At 43.2% G+C, this 11,665-nt stretch overlaps 1 protein-coding gene across 4 annotated transcripts in view; it reads left to right on the top strand.

The window, feature by feature from the left end:
* The first annotated feature begins 318 nt into the window (after positions 1-318).
* The window catches only part of CTCFL (CCCTC-binding factor like), a 30,296-nt gene continuing 18,949 nt past the window's right edge, over positions 319-11,665 (top strand). For 2 of the 4 annotated variants that reach the window (XM_035298998.2, XM_035298997.3), the window contains exons 1-6: positions 319-431; positions 1,147-1,465; positions 1,556-1,678; positions 2,048-2,273; positions 9,874-10,044; positions 10,350-10,483. In XM_035298998.2, coding sequence (XP_035154889.1) covers positions 1,160-1,465; positions 1,556-1,678; positions 2,048-2,273; positions 9,874-10,044; positions 10,350-10,483 — 960 coding nt within the window. In that variant the 5' untranslated portion in view covers positions 319-431; positions 1,147-1,159. Of the gene's footprint in view, positions 432-1,146; positions 1,679-2,047; positions 2,274-9,873; positions 10,045-10,349; positions 10,484-11,665 lie in introns of all 4 variants that reach the window. The other 2 variants (XM_008996162.5, XM_035298996.3) reach the window with 1 other exon arrangement.

Raw genomic sequence — 11,665 nt, 5'->3', positions numbered from 1 at the left:
CTCAACCCGGAGGTATTTCAGTGCCCCCTTCAGGACTCTCCTCCCCTCCTTAGGTGCCCACCTACCCAGGTCTTCCAGTGACCCCTGCAGACCCTCCTCCCCTCGTTATCCACCCCCTTCAGGTCTCCCAGTGCTCCGTGTGGGACCCTTCCCCGCTCTTCACGCACAACCCCAGGTCCACCAGTGCCCCTTGCAGGGCCCTCCTCCCCCTCCCCCTACAGCACATCACCCCTCCCCCAACCCCACTGGCTCCGCCCCTTCGCTCCCCCCACGCCCCTCCCCCGCTTTCTGCCCCGCGCCTGCGCACTGCCACCCTCCACTCTCGCGCCAGCCTGGCGGCGGGCGGCTGTGACCTGCAGCACCCGGCGCTCGAGGTGGAGCTCACAAGCGACCGACGCAGTGGGCAGTGCACACCGGCCACGCCTCCGGCGGTGAGGGGCCGCCCTGGGCAGGGTCAAGCCCTCCGGCCCTCCTCCAAGAGCAAGGGCTGTTCTGGGCCTGGTCCGAGGGGTTGGCCAGAAAGGCCCGAAGGCGGGCGGCAGACGCTGAGGGGCTGTCGGGGGCGGGGGGGGCGGGTGTGGGGGGCAGCGTAAAGCAGGGGTACCGCCAGGCCTCCAGAGGGGTGTGCTTGGCCTGGCTGAGGCCTGCTTGGCCGAGTCTGGGTGGGGTCGAGGCCACTAGGCCCAAAGCCTGCCTGGCTCTGAGGGCGCTAGGTATAGAACCGTGCACAAGGGCAATGTCTGCCCGAACGTCGCTAGGCCCAGGATGGGCACTGGCCCAGAGCCTGCTAGGGCCCAAACCTTGCTACGCTCGGGATATGCACATGCACTGACCCGGAGCCCAAACCTCGCTAGGCCCAGGATATGCACGGGCCCGGAGCCTGCTCAGGTGCTCTGCTAGGCTCAGGATGTGCCCCAAGCCTGCAGAGGCCCAAAGCTGTTCCTCCTAGAGTTTTGTGCAAAATCCTGCTTCAGCCTAAATCCCGCTTAGCCTCCACCCGCTCCTAGACCCAGGCCAGATCAGCATTGTCCTGACGCTACTAGGTCTAAAGCCTTTTGAGGCTAGACCTTGTTTCAGCTCCAAAGCCTGCTAGGCCCCAGCACCCTGTCTTCCCCTGTGAAAGCCGCTTGCTTCTTTCTCATACAGGCTCCAAGTCATCATGGCAGCCACTGAGATCTCTGTCCTTTCTGAGCAATTCACCAAAATCAAGGAACTCGAGTTAATGCCGGAAAAAGGCCTGCAGGAGGAGGAAGAAGACGGAGTGTACAGAGAGAAAGACCATTGGAGTCCTAGTGAGTTGGAGGCTGAGTGTACCTCTGGGGCCGAAGAGCTGGAGCTGGTGCCCGCCTTCTCGGAGGAGACTGAGAAGCACATCCTGACCCTGCAGACGGCGCCCTTCACTTCTGAAGCTTTCAAGTTGCAGGATTTGAGCTTGCTGAGCGTACAGCAGCAAGAAGAGGGGCAGGTGATGGTGCAGCAGGCTGGCCCTGGGTTGCTGTGGCTTGAGGAGGGGTCCCAGCAGAGCTTGCAGCAGTATTTGGCCATTAGTTTCCAGGAAGAGCTGTACTCCCTGCAAGAGACGGAGGTGTTGCAGCTTCACCTTGTAGAGGATAATGTGATGGCCAGTGAAGAGAGTAAGTTAGCGGCGAGCCTGGCTGAAAGTGCTGGACTGACTAAGGTACAGCTGGTTTTAATAAACCAACCCCTTACATGAAAAGAAAAAACTCACGTCAGCTTTTATGCAGTATTATGTCTGGACAAGGTATTTTTCTAATTAAAGACAGTAAAAATACTTCCCAGGAAAATCCTGTTCTTTTTTTAAAAGATTTTAGAAGTTGTGCTAATTGGAATACTGTAAGGTGCATTATGTTTTTTTTAAAAAGTGTTAAGTTTCACTGCCACAAACCTGATGCTAAATAATTAACATTGTGATGTATAATCTTCAACTTTTGCTTTGCTTTTTGTATTCTATGGTTTATCCAGGCAAAAATTTAATCATATTGAAATTAATAGTGTATTTGTTTGAATATTTATTGTTGTTTTCTAGCTCCAGGAAAGGCAGGAGAAGGAGCAGTTATTGCCTGAAAGAAGATTGGCTAAAAGAACAGAGGAGCAATTCTTACATTTGGAAGTGATGCCAGGAGACAAAGGAAGTGATGAAATCTCTCTGAAAACTTCAAATTTAAACATGGAAGAACAAGAGGATCCACCTCTAGCTGTTCCAGCAAATGTTGAAAAGGCCAAATCTGCAAAAAATCAAAGTCAGGCAAAGGGTAGGCTAGCTCATCTCATAGAAGACACTCCATAAAACTGGGCTGCTGTTTTTCTTTATGGGAAGGTGATGGTAATTGAAGTTTTAAGTAGTTGACTTTCAGTTGCTTTCAAAATGTCAGGAAATGGGAAAAATTTTAAACTAATGTTCTGTATTGTGAATCAAATCCATAAGAGTTTTGCATTTTGCACACAAACGTTTTTAAAGCACAGTAAAAATGTTCCCACAAAGCCTTGTGCACATAAGTTTAGAAGGTCAAGCCCTGGTCTTTGCTGTGTAGTTTGCAGCCCCAGAGGGATATGGGGGACGAGTCATTACAGGACAGGTGGTGAGGCCTTGTGTGCTTCAGGGCCGGGAGAAGGCATGATTCCTCCTTCAGGAAGCAGTGGAGGGTGACTTCTATGGGAGGTGATATTTAGGTGAGTCCAGGACAAGGAAGCCATTAAGATAGGGATCGTGATTCCAGGCACTAGGAAGCGGTCTGGGGGTGTAGCTCTGAAAGTATCTGCTTTGTATGTGAAGGTGGAGAGCTCTACGGTGTCTGTAGGGCTGGGTGGGTGGGTGCTGGGTGCTCAGAGAGGTGGATAGGGCCAGATTAGGGAGACCCTGAAGCAATATTAAAGCCATATTAAACTGAGATCGCATTCCAGCAGCCCACAGGATGAATCTGTCCTATGAAAATGATTTGTTCAGCTTATTTTTTTTTAAATATTAGTTTCTCACATTTAAATCAACAGATTTCACCCCCAAAATTTCCATTTCTAGCTCTTTTAAAAAAGTATATCTTGCAACATTTGGCAGTTTCCTTCCTTCTGGCAACTGGTGCCTGGGATTGGAAGGTGACTCCGTGTAGAAAAGGAGAATGCTGCCCAAACACACTGCCACCACCCTCGTTCTTACATGTGGTCAGGGCCCTTTACTTAGGTTTCTGGCCTCTGCCTTCCATAAGTGATTGAGTTTCAGCCTCTTGATATATAGTAGTTTCTCATTTGTATAAATCAAGAGCCTTGTACCCCACATTTTACCATTTCTAGCTCATTTTTAGGTTTTTGATGTAGTCACAAATTTGTAGAACCATCACCAAGCACTGTCTAAATTCCGAAATATTTTTATCACCCCAATAAGAGGCCTGTACCTGTTAGACAGTTGCTTCCTACTCCCTTCCCCGCCACCCCCAGCCCCTGGCTACCACTCATCTATTTTTTTGTTTCTATAGATTTTCCTGTTCTATACATTTTCCAGATGTTGAATCATGTATGTATACCATGTGGCCTTTTGTGTCTAGATTGTTTAGCTTAGCATAATGCTTTCAGGGTTCATTGGTATTGTAGCACATGTCAGTGCTTCATTCATTTTTAATGGCTAAGTAATAATCCCTGTATGGGTACACCACATTTTATTTATCCATTCATTCATAGATATACACCGCAGTTGTGTCTACCTTTCAGCTAGTGTGAATGGTGCTGTTATGACCATCTGTGAACAAGGTTTTTGTTTGAGCACGTGTTTGCAGTCCTTTTGGGTATATACTTACAAGTGGACTTGTTGGATCATGTGGTTACTCTATATTTAACTTCTTGAGGAGCTACCACACTATTTTCCATAGCAGCTGCACCAGTTTGAATTTCCACCAGCAGTGTGTGTAGCTTCCAGTTTCTCCACATCCTCACAATGCTTACTTTCTATTTGTTGCTATTAATTATAGCCATTCTAGCAGAGGTGAAGAGGTATTTCATTGTACTTTTGGTTTCCATCTATGTAATGACTAAGGGTGTTGAGTATCTCTTCGTGTGCTCATTGGCCACTTAAGTATCTTCTTTGGAAAAAATGGCTATTTAAATCTTTGACCTATTGTTAACTGGCACTTTGTTAGCTTCCCAGGGATGCCAAGACAAAGCACCACAAACTGAGTGACTTCAAACAACAGAAACATACCTCTCACAGTTCTGGAAGCTGCAAGTGTGAAATCGAGGTGTTGGCAAAGCCATGCTCTCTTGGAAGGCTGTCGGGGAGAATATATTTTGTGCCTTTCTCTTAGCTTCTGGTATTGCCAGTAGTCATGCCATTCATTGGCTTGCAGATGCATTGCTCCAGTCTCTGCCTCTGTTATCACATGTAATTATTCCTGTGTGTCTGTTTGTGTCCCTTTATATTTTGGGACTGTTATTAGGTGCATATACATATTTGTTTGGTTGGTTGGTTGGTTTATTTTGAGATGGAGTCTCACTTTGTCTCCAGGCTTGAAGTGCAATGGCACAGTCTCAGCTCACTGCAACCTCTGTCTCCCAGATTCCAGCAATTCTGCCTCAGCCTCCTGAGTAGCTAAGATTGCAGGCATGTACCACCACACCCAGCTAATTTTTGTGTTTTTAGTAGAGATGGGGTTTCATCATGTTGGCCAGGCTGGTCTCAAACTCCTGACCTCAAATGATCTGCCTGCCTCAGCCTTCCAAGTGCTGGGATTACAGGTATGAGCTACATATGTGTCTGGCCACATACATGTTTATAATTGTATCTTTATGGTAGATGGACCCTTTCATTATTATATAATGCCCTTTTGTATTTTATAACAATTTTGTCTTAAAGTTAATATAGTCTGATATTTATATAGCCACCCTGGCTATCTTTTGGTTACTATTTGTATGGAATATCTTTCTCCATCTTTTTACTTGCAGCCTATTTGTCTTTGAATCTAAAATGAGTCTCTTGTAGAAGATAAATAATTGCATCTTGTTTAGTATCCTTTCAGTCAATCCCTACCTTTTCACTGGAGAGTTTAATCTCTTTACTGATAAAAAAGGGGGTGCCTATCTCATTATTTCTGTATTTGTTTTTTAAATGTCATATCTTTTATTCCTCAGTTCTTTCATTACTCCTTTCTTTTGTATTGAATAGCCACTGCCCAGGGTATCATTTTAATTCTTTTAATTATTTATTTTACTATATATTTTTGAGTTATTTTCTTTAATTGTCCTTGGTGTTACATTTAACATCTCAATTTATAATATTCTGGTTAGGTTAATGCCAATTTCAATAGTATATTAAAAAAAACTTTGCTCCTATACAATTCCATTCCCCACTCCAATTCCTGTTGTTATTGTTACAGAGCATATCTTTATAAATTAAATACCATCAACATAGATTTATAATTATTGCTTTATGCTTTCTTTGAATCGGATAGGAAGAGGATTACACATTAAAAATGCATATTGTCTTTTATATTTCATATGTTGTTACTTCTACCACTGTCTTTATTTTTTCATACGGATTTGAGTTGTTTGGTATCCTTTCATTTCAGCCTGTTGGAGTCTCTTTAGCATTTTTTTTTTGTAGGATAGATCTGCCAATGACAGGCTCGCTCAGTTTTTATTTTTCTGGGAATGTCTTTTTTTTGTTTTTTTGTTTTTTGAGACGGAGTTTCGCTCTTGTTACCCAGGCTGGAGTGCAATGGCACAATCTCGGCTCACCACAACCTCCGCCTCCTGGGTTCAGGCAATTCTCCTGCCTCAGCCTCCTGAGTTGCTGGGATTAAAGGCACACGCCACCATGCCCAGCTAATTTTTTGTATTTTTGGTAGGTGGTCCACCTGCCTTGGCCTCCCAAAGTGCTGGGATTACAGGTGTGAGCCACCATGCCCGGCCGGGAATGTCTTAATTTTGCCTTCATTTTTGAAAGGAGGTTTTGTCAGACATAGAATTCTTGTTTGATGTTTTTTTTTTTTTTTCTTACAGCACTTTGAATGCCATTCCACTACTTTCTGGCCTCCATGATTTCTGATGACAAATCAGCCGTTAATCTTATTGATAATCCCATGTATGTGACAAGGCATGTCTTGCTGCTTTCAAGATTCATTCTTTGTCTTTCAGCAATCTGATTATGTTGTGTCTGTGGATCTTTTTTACTTTATCCTGCTTGAAATTTATTAAGCTTTTTGGTGTATAGATTTTATTTGTCACATTTTGGGAGTTTTGGCAATTATTTCTTCAAGTATTCTCTTCTCCTTCACTTTGGGCCTTCCATTGTGTGTATGTTAGTGTGCTTGGTCATGTCCCACAGATCTCTTGGGCTCTGATAATTTTTCTTTGTTCTTTGTTTTTCTTTTTTTCTCTCAAACTGAATAATCTCAATTGACCTGACTTCAGGTTCACTGACTCTCTTCTTTTTGCTCAGCTCTGCTGCTAAGTCCCTCTGTTGAATTTTTCATTTCACATATTGTATTTTTCAATTCCAGAAGTTCTAATTTTTTAAATGAATTTTATCTATTGTTATTCTCAATTTGCTGAAGCATCATTTTCATGTTTTTTGGTTTTTTTTTTTTTTTTTTTTTGAGAAAGGGTCTTACTCTGTCACTAAGCTGAAGTGTAGTGGAACAATCATAGCTCACTGCAGCTTCAAACTCCTGGGCTCAAGCGAGCCTCCTGCCTCAGCCTCCTGAGTAGCTGGGACTACAGGCATACCCCACAACACCTGCCAGATTTTTAAATTTTTGATAGAGATGGAGTCTCACTATGTTGCCTGGGCTGGTGTCAAACTCCTGGCCTCAAGCAGTCCTCCCACCTTGACCTCACAAAGCTTTAGAATTATAGATGTGAGCCACCATGCCTGGCCTTTCTTTTAGTCCTTTAGACTCAGTTTTCTTTAGGTCTTTGAACATATTTTTATGTTAAAATAAAATGGCTCATGCCTATAATCCAGCACTTTGGGAGGCCAAGGCCAGTGGATCACGAGGTATTGCTTGAACCCAGGAGGCGGAGGTTGCAGTGAGCCAAGATCGTGCCATTGCACTCCAGTCTGGGTAACAAGCGAAACTCTGTCTCAAAAAAAAAAAAAATGTTTTAGATAAAATATGATTTAGGGGCCAGGTGTTTTGGCTCACGCCTGTAATTCCAACACTTTGGGAAGCTGAGGTGGGCAGATCACAAGGTCAGGAGTTCAAGACTAGCCTGGCCAACATGATGAAACCCCATCTCAACTAAAAATACAAAAATTAGCCTGGCATGGTGGCAGGTACCTGTAGTTCCAGCTACTCAGGAGGCTGAGGCAGGAGAATTGCTTAAATCTGGGAGGTGGAGGTTGCAGTGAGCCGAGATCACACCACTGCACTCCAGTCTGGGCGACAGAGTGAAACTCTGTCTCAAAAAAAAAAAAACAAAAAAACAGACACACACAAGGTAAAGGTGGGAGGACAGTTTGAGCCCAAGAGAGTTCAAGACCAGCTTGCACAACATAGCAAGACCTGGTCTCCAAAATATATATATATATATACATATATATGAGTTAAAGTCTTTTTCTAGTATGTCCAATCTCTGGACTTCCTCAAGGACAGTTTCTATTAATTTTTTTTTTCTCTGAATGGGCTATCATATTTTTTTGTTTCTTTGCATGCCTTATGATTTTTTACTGAAAACTGGCCATTTGGAACGGTATAATGTGGCAACTTTGTAAATCAGATTCTTTTCTCCCCACGGTTAGTTGTTGCTGCTGGTGGTATTCATTGTTTGTTTGATAATATTTTTGAACTAACTTTGTAAAGTCTGTATTCTTTCTTTGTGTGGCTGCTGAAGTCTCTGTTAATGACTAGACAAAGACTTTCTTAGACACCTGAAACCAAAAAAGAAAAAAAATTTCTTAAATCTCTCAGTCTTTGCTGAAGAGCTCTGTGTGTTTACTAGAGCTGGCCTTCCCAACATTCGTCCAGCTCTGTCTTAGCCTTTACTTCGTGCTTCCTGCGAGCACTGAGGTCAGCCAGCAATGAGGGCTTGGAGCCTTCTCAAGCCTTCTCAGCTTGTTCCTGAGCCAGGAGCGTACTCATGGACTTCTCTATTCCAAGGAATATGTTAGAGCTTGTCTGTGCCCTTCTTCCCCAAAGCATCTCATTCCTCAGCCTTTCCTCCCAAGGTTTTTGTTAGTTCATTATTTGCCCTCACTGATATCTATTGCCTGTGAATGTTTTCAGCAAACATTCCTCCACTCACCTCACTCCAGGTAGCCTCTTTAGCACTGGGCAGTTTCCATGTTAGGCGAGAGATAAAGGCAAACCTTTTAACATGATCTTTTCTAGGAAGCCACTAGGCAGGTGAAAGCAAAAATTAGAATTTTTTGTGAATGACGCCTATTCTGCACTGTCTGGCACTGATGCTGTGCATTTAGACTGTTAGTTTCTTTTTAGTATTATTGTATTTTGTGTTTAAAAAAATAGAGATGAGGTCTTGCTATGTCGCCCAAGCTGGTCTCAAACTCCTGGCCTCAAGTGATCCCCTTAACCTCATCCCCTCAAAGTGCTAGGATTGCAGGCATGAGCCACCACACCTAGCTTGGACTATTATTTTCAAGGCTACCCCTGAGCTAGGGAGCAGAGAATGGAATCAGCATAAGTTAGAATTCCACCAAGCTGTCTTTTTTACTGAGAATCAGCTAGATTTTTAAAATTGTTTCCCCTGGTTTCTGGAAGCTTCCAGTTAGTTTCCAGTGTCCTGAAAAAGTTGCTTGTGACATTTTTTGCCAATTGTTTTCATTGCTTTTATGGAGGGATGGATTTTTGGAATAATAACTCAGCCATTGCCTCTATTTGATGATTCCAACACCTGAAGTCTTCGTAGGTCTGGGCCTTCTGTTTGTCTCCACTGCCCGCACACTGGCATCTTGTTTATCACTTTGAGCTCATTGGTTCTTTTTAGTGTTGTCTATAGGAATCCCTTGAAGCCTGGGGTAAAAGTGGGTTCTTTGAGGGGATGGTATTAATTTCCGCCAGGAAGTGATGGTCAAAAACTGTCTTAAACCAGATCCCCCAAGGGTCACTGTTAGAACCACTCAGGACGTGCTCACTGGGGCCACCTTCCCTCTTGGAGCCATCTTCTTGCAGGTATTTCTTCACCTTTCAGTCAATGCTATGCCAGCATGATCCAAGAGAGCTGCCTTTGCTGATGGAAATGGTCTTTATCTGCCCTGTTCAGTATGGTAGCCACTATCTCCATGCAGCCTTTGGGCAGCTGAAATGTAGCTTACAACAGAGGAACTAAAGGTTGAATTCTATTTAAATTTAATTAGTTTAAATCCAAATTTAAGAGTCACACGTGGCTCATGGCTATGGTTTTTGGATGGCACAATTCTAGCTGGTTTTTCTCGCAGTCCTCTGGCTGGAGTGAAGGATGCAGGGATGGGGCAGGTTATCTTCAGTTCACCCTACAGAGAATGCATCCCTTCAGGGCCACATTTTTATAGGAGAATCTCTTCGCAAGTGCCCCACTTTAGGCAGGCATTGTGTCTTTTCTCGTGTCTCCTTAGGTCTACAAGACATTCTGAAATGTTCAGGCGTCTTCCCTCTAGCTTTTTTTTTTCTCAGCAAGAACGATGAGCAGAGTACCTAGGCCACTGTGTGCCCAGAAACAGACACCAGCCCATCTCAAAACAGAAAATGCACTGCTCATTATCCAGGAGCATGGTGTCCTGAATTGCTTCCATCAGCTTCTGAATTAATATGTTCTACTGTTCAGTTCCCATGTTAGTTGAAAAGAGGATGTGCCTTTTTACTTTCAAATATTTAAATGGAATTTGAACCTCAAAATAAATGAATACATAAACTGTCTATTTCCTGCCTATAGGAGCAAAACGAACCTTCTGCTGTGATGTCTGCATGTTCACCTCTTCTAGAATGTCAAGTTTTCATCGTCACATGAAAACTCACACCAATGAGAAGGCTCACCTGTGTCACCTCTGCCTGAAAACCTTCGGCACAGTCACTCTGCTACGGAACCATGTCAATACCCACACAGGTAAAACCTCAGGGCAGGCCATTTCTCTGGAATAGTGTATGTTCAGGCTTATGTAAGAATGTGAATCCCCTGTTTCTACAGTAGCATTGTGTAGCGTTTTATACTTTAGTCTTTTTTTTCTTGAATTTCCATTAAAAATACTGAGTGTTACAAAGATTTTTCTCACATGCATCTATGGTATTTACAAAGAGCCTCTTCTTAATTTTTAAAGCATTTTTGAGACTAAGTATAATTTAAAAGCTATGAATTCCTTAGAGTTTTTGGTTAAGGCCTGTTTTAAAAGTATGAACTATGTGATTTTACAGGAACCAGGCCCTATAAGTGCAGCGACTGCAACATGGCATTTGTCACCAGTGGAGAACTTGTCCGACACAGACGCTATAAGCATACTCATGAGAAACCCTTTAAATGCTCCATGTGCAAGTATGCCAGTGTAGAGGTGAGGCCATTCTTGGACTTGAAGCTTCATGATGTCTTAGTAGAGGCTGCTATACAAGTTATGCCAAGTGTAACTGACAGTAGAATCTGTTACAAACAGGCTTTGCTGAAGATACTATTCATATAAAACATATGCAGGAAGTAATGTGTATTCTCATTTATGAAGTTAAAATAGAAAATTGGATCTCTTTGTTTCTTTGATTAGTAATTAGTGAAAATAATATGTAAAGGTGTACAAATTACAAATACATTACTTGTGGTGAAGAAGTCAGTCCTGGATTTGTCTAAAAGTTCTGCATTTTATCTAGTACTAGGGACCACGAAATCAAAATGTGTTTGCTCTAACGTAGAATGCAGATGCAATCTGAATGTTGGCTGAAATTTTTGAGCTTAGTTAGATATACAGGAGCTTGCTTGAAGATTTAAGCATAGCCATTGCTGTTCTTAATTACAGAGAGACTGCCCTTTCCAAACTTAAGGTGTGTCATGGTCATTTGAATTAATTTTAGTTAATTTGCTTTATTTGTACCTTCTAACAGGTCTAGCAGTACTCACATGAAACATCATTGACTCATCACTGCCAGTTTTCCACCAGTTAATTTTCGGAGTCCCACTGTGTGTTGGGAAACAGGCTGAGGCCGGTATTGAGCCCGGTCAGGACTGGGTAAACAGTACACTCAGATGGAACTAAGTTAAAGGGAATGGCTAAACATTAAATATAGTAACAGTGCAGCTGGGTTTCACAAATTAGGAAATTTCATGGATAGGGTCAGAATTTGATGCCGAGAACTTTTTTCTGCTGTTACTATTTTTAAAAAATTATTTCTCATCTGAGTTAAAGGTTGTGATTGTAGTATGAGAATGAAGAATGAAGGGTTCAGGGAAGAGAGTCAGCTGGGGATCCTAGGCCTGGAGTGGACTCTGTGTTGGTGTCCTGCCAGTGCTCGGGGTACACTTCCTAGGTCTGCGAGGCCCTCCCCCAGTGCCAGCAGTCTGCACTTAGGAGGCTAAGGCAGGAAAATCGCTGGAACCTGGGAGGCAGAGGTTGCAGTGAGCCAAGATGGCATACTCCAGCCTGGGTAACAGAGCAAGACACTATCTAAAAAAAAAAAAAAGCTTTTGAACTCAACTTGTCCTCACATCCCACCTTTAAGAGTCATCCAGAGTTTTTTTTATAGCGACC

This window comes from Callithrix jacchus, chromosome 5, assembly GCF_049354715.1.
Source record: "Callithrix jacchus isolate 240 chromosome 5, calJac240_pri, whole genome shotgun sequence".
Taxonomy (NCBI): domain Eukaryota; kingdom Metazoa; phylum Chordata; class Mammalia; order Primates; family Cebidae; genus Callithrix; species Callithrix jacchus.
The sequence above is the reverse complement of the archived record's forward strand: the minus strand, read 5'-3'. Positions and strand labels throughout refer to the sequence as shown.